Genomic DNA, 24863 nt, shown 5'->3' on the forward strand with positions numbered 1-24863 from the left:
GAGGGAAGAGCCCGTCCCACTATAACCTCCATGGATGACTTTGAATCACACAAACAAATATCATATTAATGCTATTATGAGAGATGATACTGTGTCTGTCCATCCAAGAGAAAGAGCAAGACAGTGAAGAAAATAAACATCTACTGTCTGAAGTCAGGGATAATACTCCACTCTTTGAATGAATCAAATCGATTTTTTTTTCTGTTCTGAAACAAATAAAAGCCTCAGTGACAAATAATGATGTCTAAGATGAAGGATTTAATGAGAAATGTTTAGTGTCAATCATCATCATCATCAATCAATAAAATAATACTAAATATTGTCCTTACAACTTACACTCTTAAGTTTTAAAATACATTTTTGAATCATATTAGGTTTTCTTGGTATTACTTCATTTGACATTGTAAAACCTTGCCATTAAGCTTGCCATGTCATAAAAACATGTCAAAATAACTGAAATAAAATATATTCTTGATATTTTTAACATAATTTTTAATAAATAAAAATGGTGCATGCTGTAAATCGCATCTGACATAAAAGTGTGTTTACATACAGTAGTGTGTGTGTGTGTGTGTGTGTGTGTATGTGTATGTGTATATTATATATATATGACACACATACATATAAACCCAAACTTTTCTGTTAGATGCAATTAATCGATTTGACAGCATATTACTACAACTTTTTATTGGTGCTGTCAAAACGATTAATTGCATCTAACAGAAAAGTTTGGGTTTATATAATGTGTGTGTGTGCGTGCGTGCGTGCGTGCGTGCGACGTGCGTGCGTGCGTGCGTATGTATATATATATATATATACATGTATATATGTATTTTTTTTATTTATGTTATCATAATAAAATAAAAGCATTCAAAAAAAAGATATAAAAATATAAAAAATTATAAATTAGGGCCTTTTAACAAGGTCATTTCTGTAAAGGTTTTCTTCGCACATCATTTCCTGAATTTTAATTACATCAAAACTACTTCAAAGTTTTTCCCAATATTTCCGCCTTTAAATTAGACTTTTTCAGTCTCCAGACAGTTACACCACCCCGACATTTTTGACTTTAACATGTTCATCATTCAGCAATTTTAATATATTTTTGAGTAACTCAGAGAGCATTGCATCATTCTTGATCCTAAAATATTTGCGTCATTGTTGATCCGAAAATATTTCCGTGTCAGTTCTCACAATAGAGGAAACAGAAGCCGTACCACCTCTTTCCCAAGAGCAATTGCAAAGGTCACTGTTTTGGCCAGTAGCTCAGCAATACCATCCAGTGACTTAGTGAAGGGATCAAAATAACAGCCTCCTCTACACAGAGGCAGAACCTCCAGCCGGACCCGACCGAGGAGACATGCCTCACTTGTGCAGACACGCTTCACTTGTGGTCTCCTATAGTGTGAAGTGCACATAAAGACCATCCTGAGGGTTAAATAGACCCTCTGAATGACCTGCAGGCACTGTGACCAGGAATTCCAGACATTCACAACACAAAGCCATCACGATACATCAAAACAGTTGTGCCGAAGCCGTGCACGGCACCGTCAAAGCCCTCCGGCTTTTCATGGATCTGTCATCTGACTCTTTGTTATGGTCTGTGCTTCTAACCTTTGCCGGTGAACTCTTGTACATTGGCAGCTTATTTCCTCAGACCAACCAACATGACTAGTGGCAACTGATGTTAATGGACTGGGAAGACAATGTGGGGAAGAGTCCTAATGACAGGACTGCTGCTTACAGTTCCTTCCACCCATGTAAAAGGTTTTTGTTTGTCCTTCAAACTGCACAGCAATTGCAATGTATTGGTAAAACACACCAACTATTAGGACTAATCTACAAATGATCCACCAAACTACAGTAATAATCAAATATGACTGTATAACCTACACCGTAAAATAAAAATGACCTAACTTAGTCAGCCTACAGTCAATTTAAGTTAAGTCAACAAACAACTTTTGAAATTCCTGTCAAAGCAACTAAAGATTGTTTAGCATTTACCAATGCAAGGCTGCAAACCTTTTTATTTTATCATGATGTTTGATTTTAAAAACCCAATACATGACATGGGCATTTTTTGCATCTTAAAGGTGCAGTATGCAATTTCTCAGAATTGTTTAACACTGTTGATATTTGAAATCAGCTATAAAAAAACACCCCTCCCTTCACTGCTCCGCCCCCAAAATGCACAAACACAGTGGATGTCTCATCATATCTGAAGCTAAGCAAAACAATGCTTTGTGAAAAATAAAGGGAAGATGATGAATGAACGACAAGAAAGCACAAAAAATGAACATACATTAGAGTATTTACAAGCAAGTGTTGATTGTTAGTCGCCAGCAACACAGCACCTCTAGACAAACAATGACACTTAAAACTGTCCTGTTACTATAGCTAAAATTACAACAATGGCATATCTTGGTTCTGTGAAACATTGCAAAACGTCCATTTTTAGGCGTTCCTGCTTAGGTCTCTCCAGCGCTGAAAAGCTTTTTGAATATTAACGTGAGTCCTAAAGCTCTGACCTGGGGCCCGTTCTTCGTACGTCGCTAACTCAGTTAGCTGGATTTGATTGTTGACGATTTGGCATGATCTTGGATTGTTTGGTTCTTCGAAGCTCATCCTGGACTTGCTGTCATAGTAACAGGTCCGTAAGCTTAAACCTGCTCGGGAGCAGGCTTATTTCATGTAAACAGGATTAGATTGCATCTTGAGGTGATACTTAAAATCTGTCCCAGCCACTGCTACTTTATTACAAGAGTGCATTACTGAACCAGGGGCAATAATAATAATTTTAAATAATAATATAAAAATGTTATATTGTATTTGTATATGAGAATGTATAATGTTGTGTATAATACTATAGACACAGCCACTTGATTGAGCGATTTATTTGTGATGGAATAATTACTTTATATAATTTTGTTTTTATTGGTTTACACACATGTTGTACAGTTAATCTGAGCCGTGCATTAAGTGATCACGGATATTATGGGAGTGGCTTGATGCAGCGCAAGAGAGGATAATTTTATCTTGACCCATAAGAAACTGTCACGTTACAAATCTGCTTCAAATTAAATTAAAAATTAAATTACAACATTGAAATAAAAATGTAAAAGGTGTACAAATAACGTTACTGTATAAAATCGTGAATATAAATAATTGGTAATCATGTTTAAAAAAAAAAAACATTTATCATTTATCTATCAAAACTTTTATGTTGGTTTGGTCGTTTGGCTGTTTCCTTATAAAGGTTCAGAAATTCGTGGGGGGGTTTTGTGTAATTTGTCAAGTTTTTTGCCAGGTGGCTTTTTAATTATATGATGTCATTACGTTGCTGTCTTGACGCCAGCCAATCGCTGCATTGCTGATCGTGGTTTCGAGTATCGATGCATCTGCTCTCTTCAGGGAAAAAAAGAACGCTCAGTAATCTTAGATCATTTAATCCAGATATTTTAATCCAATCCGCAAATTCGTTTGAAGAACCAAATTAGCCAGAGATCAGTTATCACGATTAAAATATCTGGGATCTGTCAAATCATCTTAGATGTATTAAGCGAGGTACGAAGAACGGGCCACTGATCATAACCTTGTTTTTCCAGTGATATTCCTCTGACCTTTTCTGTTTTGTAATGTCTCTTAGCCATCTCTCTTTCTACAGTCTTTCTTCAAATCTCCCTCTTGCTCACTCTCTCTCCTCCCATATCATGTGTGGACACGCCCCCTACTGCTGATTGGCTACAAGTTTGTTATGGTGCTCGGTCCAATCCACTTTCAACAGTTTTTCAAAAACTGCTAACTGTACCTTTAAAACTGTCAAATATCACCCTGATAGGTGAATATATTAAACCCCTACGATACACATACATCAATGCAAATCTCAAACACAATAGCTATGTTTCCATCCAAAGTTTTGGAATTTAACTTGGAATATCGCATAAAACAGTTGCGAATAAAGCAGCGTTTCCATCCAGTGAGCCGAAGAGAACAAAATCATCACTTCCTAATAAACTGGGACTAAATATCACTATGAAAAATGGAAGTTGCTGCAGTAGGAGAAGCCACTGTGTATAATAATTTCTTATATTATAAATGACTTGTGCCTCAGAGCGTGCAGACGAAACACAATAAAGTTATCTTTATCTTTCTGAGGTGAGAATTGATTCGGTAAATGTGTTTCCATCATAGTTTATGCGCATCATTTCTTGTAAAAAGGTTTATCCAACTCAATTGAGCGCATCCGTTTTTTTATGCGCATTTTTTTGAATTGATGCGCATCTTGGCGTTTCCATCCAGCGTTTGTTATGTGATAACCCAAAATGCGCATAAAAATAGGTGGATGGAAGCATAGCTAATGAGATCAACAAATTCAGTAAAAATATGAACTAAATGACAGCTATACTACAGAGGCAGCAGCATAAATTAAGCCAGTAAAATGTAAAGCAATGATAATTTTGTTATAATTATCACAATTATTTGTGATAATTACAAATAATTATGATAATTACAGATAATTACAAATAATCATGCTTAACAAGGTGTTAAGCATGTTAGGACCTTGCAAAACATTGTTTAGATGGCTCAATTTGGAAAGTTGGGAATTTGAACAGGTTTTGAACAAATATCTATATAATAATATCTAAGTAAGGTCAATAAAGTTTGTTTTGTTAGCAAAATGTGTGGAAGTAAAATATATGCCAAATAAATTTGAAATAAAAAAGCTTGAAAAGCCCAGACAGACCAGAGCAAGAGATTACAGATTTTGAATTGAAATATTCACAGCTTAAATATACAACCATGTTGAATTTCAGCCCATAAAAATGCAAGCCCATAATACAATGCATTAAATTACAAGCACGGTTAATGCAATGCATTTTTTTATTTTATTTTTTAAATTAGTGCAACTCAACACATTTTTTTGCATTTGGCATTCATTTTCTTCCATAAACATGCTTGGAGTATTCTTGATTCCTACTAAAACTTTTTTGTTCAAGCTACTTTTTACATTTGTTAGCAGAACATTTTGCAGTGCACTGAAATAAATACCATCATAAATCATTATGGTTGTCATGGTGTCATTTCTGAAGGTACATATGCTCAACTCTAGGTGCTAGAAAGCAACAACAAAACCAAAAACAGTTTAACAAGGGATTGAAACCCTATTATTTTATCCTCGAGGCACCATTAATTCAACTTGAATGGTTTTGAAAAATCCTGTCCCACTTAACAGCAGCCAGAAATCAATTTTGAGTAACTTGGCAATCTTAAGCTGACACCAGAGTCACCCCATTCACAAACAAACGCATTTAGACAACACAGGAAAACTGTGAAAGACTCATGTCCTCCAGCAAAAAAAGACACAAACAATGATTCCAGACTGTTGCAATCTGTACAGGATTGGTTGTAGTAAACAGGAACATCGTCACTGGTTTGTAGTTCTACATGTCCCGTCTGACAAGTTGGGACATGGACCCGTGTCGGTTACACTTTGTACTTTGTTTTTCCTAACCCATATTCACAGTCAGATAAGACAAGAGCAGAAAAACACAGCCAGAGGGGCTGTGATATAAATACGTGTATTAACGCAGTTGTAGCCTTCCTTTTGTTATAATACTGAAATAACACTACATGAACCATTACCACTTCACCAAAAACATATTTCAATAAACTCAGTTTTAATACACTACTATTAAACCTATATACATTAACATACAACAACATTTATTTCCGGTCCTTATATCAGCCTTAATAAATCTATTCTCTGAGACCATGAGTCCAAACGTCTGAGACCACTGATAAAAATGCACCTTTTCTACACTTATTGAATCTCCATATGGATTTTTTAAAAATATCTTTGATTAAGATGAATGCGCTTGTGAATCATTTTGACCAATTCATAACAAAAAACGACTCTGATTCAACACAATAACAATCTCTAGCGGATGGAGTATTTTACAGCAGAGCAGAAGCAGGACATTCTATTCTCCCTCTAGAACTTTCTAAACGTTTCCATGATTTAAGAATTTAAATCCATGACCAGGGAAGAAAAAACAAAAAATACAAATCTGATATTTCCATGATCGTAAGAACCCTGTTTCAAATATAATGCAGCAATTTTCAATACAAATTATATTATTTTAAAAAACGCAACATTTTAAATGTTGGTAAGAGGGGTTAAGATTTTTTTTTAAATAAAAAAATAAAGCTTTTATGCTCACTAAGGCTGCATTAATTTGACCAGAAATACAGTGAAACGAGTAATATTTTATGTTTTTTATTTTATTTTAAAGTGTAATTTATTACGGTGATGGCAAAGCTGAATTTCCAGTCTGCAAGAACATCTCATAACCTGTATAAAAAATGTAACATGATCATTTTTAGACAAGTGATCTAAAAATCACGCAGATCGTGAAATATTTATTTTCTTGATTCGTTTATTTCCATGATTACAAAAAAAAAAAAAAATCTAGATTTTCAATATAGTCTTAATGGACCAACGTGAATAATGCCTAAATTAAAGGTCTTTTTTGGTTACACTTTATTTTACAGTATGTGTACTTTTAATGTATTACGCAAGAAAGTACTGGTAATACAAGGCATCTACATGGGTTAAGGTTAGGTCTAGGTGTAGGTTCAGGGTTAGCACCTAGTTATTGTAATTGCCATAATAACATAGTATGTAAATGTGGAACAGGACTGTAAAATAACGTACACATTCTGACATCAATTCTCACTCATCTTAAGTCTGTAATGCTCCATGTCGCCCATATGGAGAGTTAGAGAGGTCAACAAGCAACTCACCGTCCAGAGGGACATCGCACGGCCTTCTGGGAGGATTGTCCCACCGCAGTCTGAAGAACCTCCAGGTGTCAACAAGTCCAGCTTCACTTTTATCATACAGCTGAACTGGATTCATGCATATACAGTCACGGTTCTGCCCATGAGTGTATCCCAGCCCTCTTCAGCAGGGCGCACTGAGAACAAGAGCCTGGATGTCTGGCCTTTGTTCTGACATATTTCCTGAGCTGCATTGTTAGCCATGGAAAGGAAACGCATGCATTCTCGCACACACTTTTCGGCGAGATTCTCCAGGGGGGATGCGATCGTCGGACAACATGCAGCGTGCTAGGAGCCCGACATTGTTTTTCTTTCCTTCACGCTTTTTCCCAGGTCAAAGTTTAACCGGTGCCTCACACAGGGCTACAGTTAAAGAGAAGACTCTTAACATCCATGTTGATCATTGACAGAAGTTTCCAAGTTGTCTGACCAGACTGTCAACCCCCCACCTCCTCCCTGGCTCTAACATGACTTTATTAGAATAGGAGGCCTTATTTACAAGTTCTTCAAAACAGTCTGTTTGACTCTAGGAGGTCAAAAGCCAAGGTGTGTAAAATATAATTAGCTCCTGTCACAACACAACACAACTCAATAAAAGTGAGGTACTCTCAGCTCCAGTCAACGCATTTTAACATGTTTAAATTCATTCTGCATATTTTCCCCCAAAATTAGTGCAGAAAAGGCTTTTTTTGGGATTCTTTGATGAATGGAAAGAACAGCATTTATCTGAAATAGAAAGCTTTTGTAACATTATGAATGTCTATTTTTCATCAATTTAATGCATCCATACGGAATAATAATTAATAAATATTTTTAATCCGACCCTTAACTTTTGAACCATAGTGTATAATGTTACAAAAGCTTTCTATTTCAGATAAATACTGTTCTTTTGAACTTTCTATTCATCAAAGAATCCTGAAACATATTGTTCACAATACATGATAATAATAATAAATGTTTCTTGAGCATCAAATCAGCATATTAGAATGATTTCTGAAGGATCATGTGACACTGAAGATTGGAGTAAAATTCGGCTTTGCATCACAGGAATAAATTACTTCTATATTCAAACAGAAAATGTTTTAATTGTACAAATATTTCACAATATTACTGTTTGTGCCATGTTTTGGCTCAAATAAATAAACCGATATAACGTAATATATATAAAATAAAACAATACTAAACTTGTGTGTGTATGTATATATCGTCGTCTGTTCTATCGGACCACACGGGCCAGCCTTCGCTCCCCATGTGCATCAATGAGCCTTGGCCGCCCATGACCCTGTCGCCGGTTCACCACTGTTCCTTCCTTGGATCACTTTTGATAGATACTGACCACTGCAGACCGGGAACTCCCCACTAGAGCTACAGTTTTGGAGATGCTCTGACCCAGTCGTCTAGCCATCACAATTTTTGGCCCTTGTAAAAACTCGCTCAAATCCTTACGCTTGCCCATGTTTCCTGCTTCTAACACAGCAACTTTGAGGACAAAATGTTCACTTGCTGCCTAATATATATATATATATATATATATATATATATATATATATATATATATATATATATATATATATATATATATATATATATATATATATATATATATATATATATATATATATATATATATATATATATATATATATATATATATATATATATATATATATATATATATATATATATATATATATATATATATATATATATATAAAAAATACACACACATGCATATATACACACATGCATATATACAACACTTCAGCTTGTGATTCTTATCTAGTGGGGGTCATTTTTTAGGATTCTTTACCTAACTGAAGTCTCTGAGATCCTGACACCTTGCACTTCTGGAGACTCCAGGTAGGTTGCAGCTCTGGAAAATGGTGGCGCTGGAGACTAAAGGGTTCCTGATGGTTTCACCCTTAATTCTTCACCTTAATTCTTAATTCTTTTGCAGTTAACAGGTGTCTTTTCTCCGCCACATGTTTTTGTCTGACCCTGCTGACCCAACGAGCATTTCACTGTCCAATGGTCATGCCTTAACTGCAATGTCTAGTATTGCATTAGTATTGCATCCTTCTCATGGGCATTTAATACTTTTTGACTTTTCAGTCTGAGTTAAATCTCTTTTTTGGCTCAATTTATCTGTAAAAGAAAACATGCCTAATAATTCTGCACACCTGAATATAAGGTGATTTTCATTTCCAGCCTTCATGAACAATTATATATCACTTATACATTATTAAATACTAAATCAATAGTAGGTATTAGGATTACAGTGGTTTGGAATTGGTCAAATGTGCAAATCAGAAAATCAACGTGCCTAATAATTCTGCACTCCCTGTACATACATACATACATACATACACACACAGTATCGGTATACACAAACATTTAAACATATACCTTGCCATTAAAAACTTTACTCTGTACTTTTATTTGTACACCCCTAGTGGTCAGAAATGTAACAAATAAGTATTGCTGTAAAGTAAATAAACCTACGCCTTTAAAGCCAACCCACTTAACATAGTTTCCTGTGGTTACCAGGGTGGTACGTCTATAAATTTGTACCCAGGACACAAAATGGCAAAAGGATGGCCTGTGGGGGGGGGATAAGCGCAGAGCCCGGACCTGCATGCATTAGCTCTTCAAACCTCCCTGCATGCGCCACCACTGCAATGAGCAGAATTAGCACAGGGGTGAATGTGTCAGGGGCGAGAGCCGCTTGAAATTTAAAGGCCAGACGGGTCACAACCCCATAACCAGCAGCGGGGGACCGCTTTAATGAATGCCCCGAACACCTCAACATCATCTCCTGTTGTTTTCAGGTTTAAATTAAAGTGAATGCATAGTGTCTAAAGACAGAAAGACGGATGAGGTGAGATATAAGGGAGAGGCTGTTCTTTTCTATGGGCCGACAGGTATTAAATAACACGTCTGTGGGCAGACTTGTCACAGGACATTCTGTGAACACGTCCTCCATTAAAGGAGGTTGATTTACTGTCCCCTTGAGCGTCAACCATGTTTTCATTTGGCGAAAGCTGTGTGACATGGAGCCCTGAGGAGAGAACATCAAGCTCCTGCCTCGACGAGACAAATTCATCTGCGCCAGCACACACACACACACACACACACACACACACACTGTATGTGTCATATATGAGCCAACATACTGTTATTGTACAAATTGGTGTATGGTTTCTACCAAGGGCGTAGATTTGGTTTGAACATTGGGGGGGTTGAACGTTGGTATGCTGCCTGTTGTTTTTTTATGTATTTTTTATGTGTATTGTTATTGGATAATTTCTATTATTGGATAATTTCTACCTACCTACCTACCTACCTATCGGTTTAACTGATTACAAATTCAATATGAAAGAGACAACATTTATTGAATTATGAATTCTACATATTTTTAATTTGATCTACTGTGATTTTCATGTTGAAATATTGTTTGAAAAATTTAGATAAATCTGAAATAAATCTGAATCTGAAATACTTGAAGGACTTAGATTTAGATTTTTTGTAGCGTATCAGATTCACAGTTTATCAGTAGAGAATGATGAAAAGTCCCCCCCCCCCCCCCCCCCCAAATTCCCAATTATGATGAATGAATGCTCAGTGAAAAGTCACATGATACCTTTGGTCGAGGAACAAAATAAATGTCATTATTTTTTGCAACTCTCTAATTTCATTCTCCATTCCACATATTTGAGCTGGCCGCCACATTGGGTTATGACAGACCAATGGCATTTGCTGTCAATGACATCAATCCTGGTGTGACCATCAATGCACCATTTCTGGATCTAAGCTTTGCCGGGGGGAGGGATTATCAGTGAATATCAACTTTCCTCACACAAAGCCATACAGTAATTTGTATGAGTTCTATGGACATTTCCAAAATCTCAATGCTTTTCCAAATGCTCTGCAATCTTGTTTTACACATTTTTTTGTTGTTACAGCATAAAAAACAAACAAATGTAGAGACAGACAGAATGATAGGGCGATCGACAGATTGAACATTAGAGTGATAGAAAGATAAAACGATAGATAGAGTGATCGATAGAACAGACCGTCAGACATACTGACATACGGACAGACGGAGATTTGTTAAAACAAATAGACTGCAATTTCATTTGGTTGCACTAGTGGCGCAGTAATCACACACGTCATCCTTAAGTTAACTACGAAATCTGTGTGTGTGATGGTGTGCGCATGCCTGACAAGACTTGAATTCAATAAAGTCCTGTGAAGGAGGGTATAAATAGAAGCACTCTCTCAGAACAGACTGTTCCCCGGTGCTGGTCAGCTGTGAATGGGCCGGATGTCAACCTGGGTGCTGACTGTTAGCATCATGAGAAAATGCACACACACACACACACACAGCACAGGAAACACGATGTCCTCACCCACAGGAAACATTCCAGCTAGACAACAAAACAACCTGCTGCAGCTAACTATAGTAACCTCTGGCCCAGTCCTCCTCCTCTCGTAACTGTACAAGAAGTGCTGTGGGCAGGACCACATGCCACTATTGACACTGGGTCCTGAAGGACGCCATCACACTGCAAAACAAACAAGCGAAACAACAGTGAACCAATCACTAGTGGTCAGCTGAGGCACTGGCATGAATCCGCTGTATTGTGTCCTCTTTGAAGAGGAGTCTCGATGGATGGATGGATGGATGGATGGATGGATGGATGGATGGATGGATGGATGGATGGATGGATGGATGGATGGATGGATGGATGGATGGATGGATGGATGGATGGATGGATGGATGGATGGATGGATGGATGGATGGATGGATGGATGGATGGATGGATGGATGGATGGATGGATGGATGGATGGATGGATGGATGGATGGATGGATGGATGGATGGATGGATGGATGGATGGATGGATCAAACGACAGACAGACAGACAGACAGACAGACAGACAGACAGACAGACAGACAGACAGACAGACAGACAGACAGACAGACAGACAGACAGACAGACAGACAGACAGACAGACAGACAGACAGACAGACAGACAGACAGACAGACAGACAGACAGACAGACAGACAGACAGACAGACAGACAGACAGACAGACAGACAGACAGACAGACAGACAGACAGACAGACAGACAGACAGACAGACAGATAGATAGATAGATAGATAGATAGATAGATAGATAGATAGATAGATAGATAGATAGATAGATAGATAGATAGATAGATAGATAGATAGATAGATGACCAGTATTTGGGGAACTAGTAGAGCAGAAATTACACACTTCCCCTTTAATGAGGGTAAAATTTCCAAAGCAAAACATAAACACACACACACACACATACACCAAACTCACGCTGTGGGAAACACTGAGACAATTACAGCCTGCACTGTCAATCATCGTAAACAGCGCTTTACGTGTGAAGAACATGCAACCGCAGCATTAATATGTATTTATCTGTGAATCGTCAAGTAATGTGATGCCAAACGGTTAGCGCTTTTAAGTATTTGTTTGTATTGCGGTCATTCAGTCCATGATTCCTCAGCTTTGTGTCGGTTCGGTTCTGTGAGGGGCAGTTTTGGCTGTGAAGCTGCCGTGTCTTGTTAGCTATGAGATGGGTAAGGAGGGCTCGGCTGACGGAGGGGAGGCCGTGGAGCGTGTGAACTCTTTAGGGGATTAGATATTTCTGCCCCTCCTGTGGAGATGTGTGTGAGCAATTACCATCCCACATTCTCACAGAGGACCAAACAAGAAAGAAAAAAAAATCAGTATTATAGGAACTGTGGTGGTCCATGGCCAATAAAAAAAAACATTTATGTAATGAAATGACAGGGTTAATCAGGTAATGTGCAACAGTACAAATATGTCAACTGGTAGATATTTGTTTACACTAGATATATCTGAATGGGCACGACTGCTTATTTGTGCAAATAAACATGAAGTACAGTGAAAATACACAGTGGGATGTGTACCAAACAAGTCAGAGTGAGGAAGAACGTGCAATTAAGGGATGTAAGACAAAGCAGAAATTAACTTCATAATTAATATACAATCCAACAGGTGGGCGCATTTTGGCTGTTTTAGAGTGGCTTCAAATGTGGCTCATTCAATCAGAGAATCGGATCAGTTTTATAATATTAGGTTTACAGTTTTTGGAGTTACATAATATGAAGCTATTTTGCACTAATTCCAGACTTATTCAGTTATGAATAAACTAACTAAAATAAACTAAACACAAAACAACCATAAATAAAGAAATACATTATTATTATTATTTAATGAGAATTTAATTATAATTTAAAGCAGCACTAGGTAACTTTTCAACCTTTATAATATATTTTCAAGACTCTTGTGATGATACATCGATTTACAATAGGTTGAATGACACGTCTGCTATAGCCTGACGGGGTCTGTATTGTTTTTAATCGTACTTTTAAACTTTGGGTTTCGGGTAGTAACCCGAGAAAAAAAAAGAACTACAAAATTCGACTGCTTTACGGCATATACGTCACTTCCACCACCACCCCCACTTCCTTAAATTCGGACGTGCGAGCCCAACTATCATTTGTTTGCCGGATGTTATAGTCATGGCCAAAGCAGCACAGAAAAATAAGAAAGCAAAGGTTTTGTCGGAGGAAAGCAAAAAGAAGAAACGAGAAAGTGATCGGATTAAAGGCAGGACGAGGATCAACATTGGGCAGCGTTTGCTCGTTGGTGTGAGCTGAAGGAGGAGGGGCTACATTCTTGCAAGTAATTACATAAGACGTACATAATCATATTTTAGGATACCTAACATGTCTGTGATATTTGTTTATTTGTCTTGCCTCAAGCTATAATGCAAATCGATTTTTCAAATTTGCAGATTCATCTATGGTAGCTTGATATTATAATATTGACGATATATGGTTATTACCTACCACTCAAACATTGAATTGAAGTATCATATAGATTCTGTAAAACGGTAACCAATAGACTAGGCTACTATAATGACGCTGGCTTGTAAACGTGAGCATCGCGATCATTTGGAGTTTGAAAAAAAATAAAACCCATGAAATTATGTTCGTATGACATGCTGAAACATATGCCACTGTACCTGGGATGAAGACATTTCACACGCGACGCAAGCAGAACACCTGCATGTGAACTCCTGCAGTGTTCAGGGCTATCATGGTTGTCATATCAACAAATGCACGTGCGATGCATCCCCTGATGTAGTTTACTACAGTAGTAGAGGACGATACTGTTTCCCAACTGTAGGGGGACCCCGAGAGCAAAACCTACCTAGTGCTGCTTTAATAATAATAAACAAACATTGTTATAATAATAATAATAATAATAATAATAATAATAAATTATTATTGTTATTATTATTATTATATTAATAAATATATATATATATATATATATATATAATCATACAGTAAATATTAATACATTTTAGTTTATTGGAATGTATCATATTTATTATTATTAATATTAATATTATTATAATAAACACATCTATTCCTTATTTTAAATATTAATTATTATTATAACTATTATATAAATAATAAAAAAATGCTCATTAAATACACAATTATATATGAAATAATTAAATTGTATAAATACATAAAATTTTACAGTATATATTAATACATTTTAGTTTATTGGAATGTAGCTATTATATTTATTATTATTATTAATGAACATTTATTTATCTATCATTTATTTAATAATAATAATAATAACATCTATTATTAGTATTATTTAATGAGCATTTAATTATAATTTATTTATTAATAATAATAATAATTATTATTATTATTATATAAATAAATTATATCATTAAATACATGATTATATATTAAATAATAAAATTATATAAATATATAAAAAATTATAAAGTATATATTAATACATTTTAGTTTATTGGAATGTATTATATTTATTATTATTATTATTATTATTATTATTATTATTATTATTATTGTTGTTGTTATTTAAAATGTCCATTAAACTGATTAGTTAATATAAAATAATAATATAAAATTGGTATAAATTAGTGCATTTTAGTATATTAGTACATACTAAATATATTATATATTAGTATATTTATTAGTGTATATACCAGCATGTGTATCATGATATATCTGTCATTCCATCCAATCCAATGAGACATTCAATAGAATCACTGAAACTGGCTCTGAATCTTGACCAACTGCTTGACCATAACAATGGTGATTGTGCTTTGTTTTAGCAATACCTCCACCTTGTGGCCAGTGACTAATGTCTTATTGTCTTAAGTAGAACCACTGAAAAGGCTTTACTGACACTAAGGTGAAGGTGATTCCAATACACGCATAGGTAAACACAAGCATCATGTATAACTCTTGACTGTGTGGTCGGGCTGCATGGAGGTGTAGTGAGTGACTTCTGCCTGATGTCATTCACTAATCACAGAACAATAACATATAATCATCAGTTTTCACCGCCTGCTTCTCATTCACTCCTCACCTCTGCGTCATCAGCTACTGCCTGGCATACACACACAAACTAGCCGTGCATGTTAAAACACACAAGATGATGTTCTTAGCCGTGTTCCTGCATTAAATTGAACAACAGCGAGGAGCGCCACAGCCTGTTAATGTCTCATTCCTGTTATGCAGTATGTTAAACTTTATGAATTTTAACTTGATTGTTTACACAATAGCCTAAAAGTAAAAAAAAAAAAAAAATGGAAATAGAAGGCTAGTTAGTCATTAGCATGTAGCTAGTCTTAGACATCACACCCACATACCATTGGCTGAACGTCTGATGCACAAGGTACACAAAATTGGAAACATTTCAGAAGTTTCGAAGCCGTCATCTGATTCTACAGAATTTCGGGGAAACTTGCGTATCGCGGTCTTATATATATGTATATATATATGTATATGTATATGTGTATGTGTATGTGTATGTGTATGTGTATGTATGTATGTATGTATGTATGTATGTATGTATGTATGTATGTATGTATGTATGTATGTATGTATGTATGTATGTATGTATGTATGTATATATATATATATATATATATATATATATATATATATATATATATTATATATATATTATATATATATTATATATATATATATATATATATATATATATATATATATATATATATATATATATATATATATATATATATATATATATATATATATATATATATATATATATATATATATATATATATATAATGCTTTACATTGCCTCATGGGGGTCCTTGGCCAATGAAAGCTGGACAGTCTGAAGGTCTGGCTACACGAGACTAGAGGGATATCAACAAGTTAATTTTCTTCATCATATTCTGAAATTACTGATTTCTGTAATTATCTTTTAAAGTGAAACAAACCTAATAAATCACAAAACATCACAGAAATAATCAAATCCATTTCTAATACTCGCTAATATTTTTGCTGTTGTTTTCCCTCCAGAATGATGAGAAAGACTTCCTGGGGTCATAAACTGGTTTTAATAAGATATTACAAAAAATATGTAAGATTTTTGGATTAAAATATCCAAAAACCACTTGAACAATGTTATATAGGTTGTTGACTTGTGTACTTATTATCACAAATGTTTCCAAGAATCCAGGGAAATAAGCAATTTTAACCAGAACACGGACCGTGTCTGTGCGTCACCTATCAATGACGTCATTCCTGCATTACCCTCGATTTACATTTTATTTTGTAGATACCATGAACACACCGAAGACACTTTAATGAGCAGATGAGAAACTGTTTGGTTTTATCAACAGAAAACGAATCATTGTTATAGCTCTTGATTTGCTGGGAGTACCATGTTTTACCATGCCTAATATCGATCTGGTTAACTGCAGTGTGCAGTCTCATAGCAGCCACAGAGTGAACGCACAGAGTAGCATTATAACATAACTTTCAACACACTCAAATGTATGTAATATGATAAAACATGCGCTGCGTTACCCCACATACAAAAGCGGATGCGCTCGTCTGAGGCAAAATAAAAGCTCAGCGAAATCAAGGCGTTATCAAGCTACGCCTTTGTTTTGAATAAGCAACCTCTAGTGGAAAACATTACATATCGTTGCTTTAACTAAACGGATGACTTAAAAATGATCAATTAGACCAATTTTTTTCAACAAAATTTGTTTAAAATTTTTATTACAGAAAGAAAAAAAAACATCTTTATTCTTCTTGAAGGACCTGCATTATTAGTGGCACCAAATGTTAAAGAAAAAAATTACTAAAATTGTGACAAAGTCAGTGTTGTTACTGTTAACTGCAACTAAACTATTAAAAAATTTAAGTTGAATGATTAAAATTACTAAAACTAAAATAAAATAAATTGAAGACTATTCAGAACAAAATACTAATAAAAAAATCTAAATATTAATAAATATTAGAATAGTATATAAATAATACTAAAATAACATCGTTTAAATTTTGAAATGACGTTAAAAAGCAAATATACTGCATTTCCATTACCAGTGGTTCAAAAACTGCACACTTCCAATTTAATAAATGGGAAATACATATAATAATAAATACATATATTTGCCAAACAAATTGCCAGTTTTTAATGCTAGAAGTTATTGACAACATCCACTCAGTCTCGATTTAATATTCCCCACTATGCCAACTAAAATATGTCTAAATTGTGTGATGAGCATTTTATCCAATTTATTAAATCCCATATGATGAGCAAATAAAATGTAATGCATAGTAGGAATGATCCTAAAGTTACAGTGTCAGCCATGAACTAAGAAAAAAAAAGATGAAAGAAAGAGGTGTTTTGACTTTCTGTGGCACCACAAAAAAGCTGGAATGAAGCTCAGTTTATTTTGCTTCATTGCTGGAGAACTTTGAAGTCTCAAGACATCAGATAAACACTATATACTACACCCATACATCTGGAGAGGACTAAAAACACCAAGGAAAACATGCCATGGGCCTCGCAGACCAAAGAAAACTCCAAAGAAAGCACTTTACACAGCACATGCTTTACTGAAATTAGCAAAGTAATCTCCTGCATTCAAGGTTATAATTACAGTACAGCTACTCAGACACTTCATTAACCGTTTTAATCATCCCCTATTGAGCATTCGCAGTCTCGGTCCTGGTGATGGATCACAGGCCTCTTCTGCTTGACAGATTCTATTAAAACAGCCGTCAGTCTTATTTGCAGTTGCCATTCAAAACCAAAAGTCCCTCTCTGAACTCAATCACGTGTTTGGCTCAAAGACTCGAGCGTCTGGCTGAAGGTGACATTCAGTGATAGTGAAGAGATAACAGCGAGCGCTGATCATACGCTTGTCAACAGATCTGACCTTCATCACAGCAAATATCCTACAAATCTTACATGAAATGATCAATCAGAGCAGGCTCAGTATCAGCATAGGCCTATAGGTAAAAAAAAATTATCTTTCCCATTTCAAATACATTGATGAGACAAATGTAAAAATGAATCTTTAGGGATGCACGATATATCGGCCACCATATCGGTTTCAGACGATACATACATGTTTATATGCCTAATAATAAAATTTGTCCAATATATTAAAGCTGATAAACAATGGATTATTTCCTTCAGTAGAGAAGTTTTTGAATGGCTTGAATTATGATTGGAATCACTTCGGAAAGGAAAATGCAATTGCAACATGCAGCGCATGTCTGTCGTATAGGCTACATACAATTAATCATAGGGGAACCAAGTGCTATATAGCACCATCTTTAAAGGTGCAGAACCAGTTTGTCAAATGGGGCAATGTAGAATCATAAGAGGTACATTCATTCAAAGACTACAGCTAATCACCATCACTCTCTCATCCTTCAATTGTATTCATCCTAACATAATTTAAAATGCAACTGACCACCATCATTGTTCTCCTTAGATATTAGATCTGTTACTCCACTCTCATATGTTTGCTATGAATGAGAATTTACAGCAATGGCAAAATCTGTTTTGAATCACTTTTATGCTTTTCTGATGTCAAAAAGTCTTGTGTGGGATCCCTGGAATATTTCCTTATAGGGCGGCATTCACTCTAAAAAATGCTGGGTTAAAAACAACCAAAGTTGGGTTGAAAATGGATAAACCTAGCAATTGGGTTGTTTTAACCCAGTAAATGGGTTGTTTTAACCCAATGGTTGGGTTAAATGTTTGCCCAACCTCCTGGGTAGTTTTATTTAACTCAACTATTGTTTAAAAATTACTGTATTACTTGCTTAAAATGAACCCAAAGTATGTTGGAAATTAACATTTATTAAGTTTAATGAATAATACTTAGAAAATATGCATTATTAAATTGCTTAAATGGTCACCTTTTGATTATTATTGTTGCTTCTAGTAATTATGTGTCTGATTTTTGTTTCATTTTAAGCCACCCATATACAGTGGCAAGAAAAAGTATGTGAACCACTTGCAGAATCTGTGAAAATGGGAATCATTTGAACTAAATAAGAGGGATCATACAAAATGCATGTTATTTTTTATTTAGTACGGTCCTGAATAATACATTTTACATTAAAAAATGCTTACATATAGTCAACAAGACAAAAAAAATAGCTGAATTTATTAAAACGACCTGTTCAAAAGTTTATGAACCATTCATTCAGAAAAATCCTCCAGGTCCTGCAAATTCTTCAGTTTTGTTGGAAAACTGAAGAATGTGCTGGACCTGGAGGATTTTTCTGAAGAACTGCTCAAGACAAACAAGGGACTCATGAACAACCATCACAAAACACAAAAACAGCCGTGGATCATCCAGGGAACGACACTATTGAGATATACAGTATTGAGAATCAATGGTTCAAATTTTGATTGGGGTCATTTTAATAAATTCAGCTATTTAATTGTCTTGTGGACTCTTTGTATGGGAATGGTGCTATACAGCACTTTAACCACCTCAAAGAACCGCTGAAGAACCCATTTTTTTCTGTGTGTCTGAGAAAACTGTAATTTAATGTGAAATAAATAAAAGTGCTAGTTATTATTCATTTTCTCTTATTATTTTAATCGACAATATGGTTTAATTAAAATCCTTTCATTATTATAGACTAAAAACACATCTTTACTATAGTATACACATAGAACATAATCAACTTATATTATTTACAACAGTTAAATGATTGTTAGGCTGCACTAGGTCAAGCCGGAACCGGGAACACTTCCCATAACACCTGATGTACTCGTTACTTCCTATAAAGAATGGCATTTACGCTAATGTTAGTCTGTCTGTTTATTGCGAGGTTTACTGTAGTCTGTCGGATCCAGATCAGATGGTGGACCTGCTTCTAGACACGACCACAACACGGACCTGAAGTGTCAGCAGAGACTGTGTCAACTAGACTCTCCCCTGTGAAGGCCTCCCATCCCCTCTGTACAGATAAAAACACATATGCACACATACATAGTCAAGCGCGCTTGCCTATAGGCTGAACACGTAATGTTTGCGTACATGCCGTTGCCGTTTTCACAGACTCGCCTTTTTTGGGGTTTGCGCAGAGATGATGGTGGTATAGTTTCAAAACTATTTCAAACCTATTTCATGGTTTCGTTCCCCGGCCACCAGGTGCTGTTGCGGTGAGGATGGGGTCCGCAACGCATTGGGGGGTTTTCTGTTTTAGTTGAGGATGGTGTTGCTTATACGGCGCCAAATTAAATAACTAATCAGTTTTTAAAACAGAAATGAATCAATCAAAAACTTACTTTAGCTATTCATCTAAAACAAAATTAGTTTCCAATTATCACTGTATAATTATCGCTATATAAATGACGATAACTTGACTTGACTTGACTATATGTTTGATTATTGGTATCGAATAACCAAAATGTGTATATCAATGCATTCCTATTTAATATGTTCAGGTCTGTTTAATGAGATGTAAAACAGCTGTTCAAGGTCCAAAATAGGTGTAAGCTAATCTCACAAGACAAATATTCAAGATAAAAAATATTTATATAAACAGTGAGGAAAATAAGTATTTGAACACCCTTCTATTTTGCAAGTTCTCCCACTTAGAAATCATGGAGGGGTCTGAAATTGTCATCGTAGGTGCATGTCCACTGTGAGAGACATAATAAAATAAATAAAAAATCCAGAAATCACAATGTATGATTTTTTTATTATTTATTTGTATGATACAGCTGCAAATAAGTATTTGAACACCTGTCTATCAGCTAGAATTCTGACCCTCAAAGACCTGTTAGTCTGCCTTTAAAATGTCCACCTCCACTCCATTTATTATCCTAAATTGGATGCACCTGTTTGAGGTCGTTAGCTGCATAAAGACACCTGTCCACCCCATACAATCAGTAAGAATCCAACTACTAACATGGCCAAGACCAAAGAGCTGTCCAAAGACACTAGAGACAAAATTGTACACCTCCACAAGACTGGAAAGGGCTACGGGGAAATTGCCAAGCAGCTTGGTGAAAAAAGGTCCACTGTTGGAGCAATCATTAGAAAATGGAAGAAGCTAAACATGACTGTCAATCTCCCTCGGACTGGGGCTCCATGGAAGATCTCACCTTGTGGGGTCTCAATGATCCTAAGAAAGGTGAGAAATCAGCCCAGAACTACACGGGAGGAGCTGGTCAATGACCTGAAAAGAGCTGGGACCACCGTTTCCAAGGTTACTGTTGGTAATACACTAAGATGTCATGGTTTGAAATCATGCATGGCACGGAAGGTTCCCCTGCTTAAACCAGCACATGTCCAGGCCCGTCTTAAGTTTGCCAATGACCATTTGGATGATCCAGAGGAGTCATGGGAGAAAGTCATGTGGTCAGATCAAAATATAACTTTTTGGTCATAATTCCACTAAACGTGTTCGGAGGAAGAAGAATGATGAGTACCATCCCAAGAACACCATCCCTACTGTGAAGCATGGGGGTGGTAGCATCATGCTGTGGGGGTGTTTTTCTGCACATGGGACAGGGCGACTGCACTGTATTAAGGAGAGGATGACCAGGGCCATGTATTGCGAGATTTTGGGGAACAACCTCCTTCCCTCAGTTAGAGTATTGAAGATGGGTCGAGGCTGGGTCTTCCAACATGACAATGACCCGAAGCACACAGCCAGGATAACCAAGGAGTGGCTCTGTAAGAAGCATATCAAGGCTCTGGCGTGGCCTAGCCAGTCTCCAGACCTAAACCCAATAGAGAATCTTTGGAGGGAGCTCAAACTCCGTGTTTCTCAGCGACAGGCCAGAAACCTGACTGATCTAGAGAAGATCTGTGTGGAGGAGTGGGCCAAAATCCCTCCTGCAGTGTGTGCAAACCTGGTGAAAAACTACAGGAAACGTTTGAGCTCTGTAATTGCAAACAAAGGCTACTGTACCATATATTAAAATTTATTTTCTCAGGTGTTCAAATACTTATTTGCAGCTGTATCATACAAATAAATCATACATTGTGAATTCTGGATTTTTATTTTTAGATTATGTCTCTCACAGTGGACATGCACCTACGATGACAATTTCAGACCCCTCCATGATTTCTAAGTGGGAGAACTTGCAAAATAGCAGGGTGTTCAAATACTTATTTTCCTCACTGTATATATTTTTTTTTAAACCAACCCTACAGAGCCAAAATTAAAAGGAAAAAAAAACTTGGATAGTCTGTTTCAAAACAAAATAAAATATAAAACTCAACAGTACCAGCAAGAATTTTTAAATAAAATGTAATTTCTTACAATTATGAATTTTTAGCAAATCGTCTATTTTATTTTTTGCTCTTACGCAGAAACAGGCTTTCATAGCAAACAGACCAGAGTTGAGGGAAAGGTCATTTCCAATCAGATTGTTGTCTTGACAGTGCACACATTGTGCATTATCTGTCTGTATTATGCCTATGTTTATTCATATTTATATTCAGCCATTGTAGTATAGATAATTGCTGAATGGGAAGGCACTGCCACACCACCTTTTGCCTGCCGACTCGAATTTGTCATCTCAGCTGTGAGGTGGGTGAGCAGAAGACTCATATAGTCTGATAAGCCCTTTTTATCACTCATAGAAGTGTTAGATCAAAGGCACACAGGTGTAAAACACATTAATAGGTGCTATAAAACAGCACAAATAATCTTTGTCTGTCTGGCATCAACAGCCATGCACATGTCTGCATAAAAACAGATGCTCTTTCTTCACAGATCATATCTTCATCATCTCCTGATGGTCTGTGTTACAAAAATGTAAGTATGAACTCACGATGAGCATAAGTACAGGACAACTCGGACATGACCGTAATTATAGATAATAAAAATACATTAATTGAATTTAACTCCTTTAAGACAAATATTACTATACTATAGTTATTTTAATATACACCATCTTAAAAACATGAATGAGACCCTGAAAACGAATGCAGAAAGTGACAACAAAAATCCATCCAAACCCAAAAGTCCATCTGATACTTATGTACAATTACAAAGAGTGCAAAAGGATGGTTGATTTATCTGTACACAAGTAGACAAAATGACCAGAATCTCTAGTAGGGCCACATTCACACAAGTTCTTCTGTGAACTGTGTCTTTGGGTGAGAGTAAAGCCTGTGGCAAGTACAGCACAAACACAAAGAGCATGATCTTATGCCGTGCACTCATTAGGCTATTTTGAGTTCCTCAAGGCACATTTTTACAAAGACTATAATGCCTTTAGAGATTCACAACTGATCACTGAACAATGCATTGCTTTGTTCACTAAACAATTGCCGCTATGGGAATGTGAGATATCCTCACACATTTCACACACATGCAAAATAGATGCTCCAGTTCATGTTAAATCCAGAGCAACATGTTCGGTCTATAAAGAGAGATCAGGATGACAACACGACACATGTGTTTTAATTACAGAGGTGTGGCACACTTGTGTTTTCCCTTTGGATTGCATGTACTGCAACTTGATGCAGTTTGGGTAATCCCGGTTTGCTCACCCCAATAGTATGCAAGTCCACCCTATTATGGAAAATAATGGCAAAAATTCAAGTCTTTCAATGAGTTTCTAAACATACAGTGCAACCAATGTAGTCCTATTCATTAAAAAATTACTTTTAAGAGACTATTCTCTAAATTAATCTCACTTTCACAGGTCTGAATCAGTCTAATGAATCCTTCTCTGAATCAGTTCACTGAATCAGTCAGAGCAGCTACTAAATCAACAGACTCACTTAATGAACTGCAATCAAGTATGCCGCACAAGTCCTGAAAAGTGAAGCCAAAATGGTGTCTATGACCTATACTGCATACGCCCTAGAGTTTAGATTCTCTGCCCGAGCCCGAACTTGACCCGACCCGGCCGATATTTCCCGTCACTTTCCTCAGGCTGGGTTGGGGCGGAACCTTAATCAAGCATTTGTGTTTTTTTTAATCATTACTTTATTAGCCTTATTGGGTGGGCAGAAAGCTATGCCATAATCAGAAATAATAATATATATATTTTTAACAAAGTAAGAACTAATACTACAACTAAGAAACAAATGTGTACAAATTTGCACAAGTAAGGATTAGTCTAAAAATATGCGTGTTTAAACTCACAGCACATGCAGTGATTCTGAACAGAAACGCTCTGAGATGCCAGTCATGAGCTGCTTGCGTGAACACTGCGCTTTGCTTAAATATTTATTTTCATTTTGAATTGTTTCGTTTAAAAGTAGACATTTCAAGCTTTCTATACACATATTTCTCATGTCTGTGAGGCAAGTAGCCTGCTGAGTTTCCGTTTATTTATGAGACGCGTTCCAGTTCATGTGCAATGAAAGTGATCACTCCCGCGCCTTCATGTCACGATTATTGTCTGCTATAGTCTATTTGCTTCTTATTTTTTTAAATCCAGGCAATTGGCTGACGAAACCTTGATTAAAATTAAGATACAATTTATACAAAACGAAATTCACTTTAAAGAAAGGCTTTCTACAAAACAAAACTTAATGAAGTTGTCAAAATAATTTCTGACCCACTCGCATCTTTGCACTTTTCATAATCGGATGAAATTTTAAAATAACATTCTAATATA

At 35.9% G+C, this 24863-nt stretch overlaps 1 protein-coding gene across 6 annotated transcripts in view; it reads right to left on the minus strand.

Annotated features, from left to right (window-relative positions):
- Nucleotides 1–24863, minus strand: part of tns1b (tensin 1b) — a 322198-nt gene that overhangs the window by 266625 nt on the left and 30710 nt on the right. Inside the window, exon 1 of one of the 6 annotated variants that reach the window (XM_079822508.1) lies at nt 6805–7309. The exons of the other annotated variants lie outside the window; for them this stretch is intronic. Coding sequence (XP_079678634.1) covers nt 6805–6900 — 96 coding nt within the window. The 5' untranslated portion in view covers nt 6901–7309. Of the gene's footprint in view, nt 1–6804; nt 7310–24863 lie in introns of those variants that run through there. 6 annotated transcript variants of the gene reach the window in all.

The sequence above is a fragment of the Gobio gobio genome (genome assembly GCF_949357685.1).
Source record: "Gobio gobio genome assembly, chromosome: 7".
NCBI lineage: Eukaryota > Metazoa > Chordata > Actinopteri > Cypriniformes > Gobionidae > Gobio > Gobio gobio.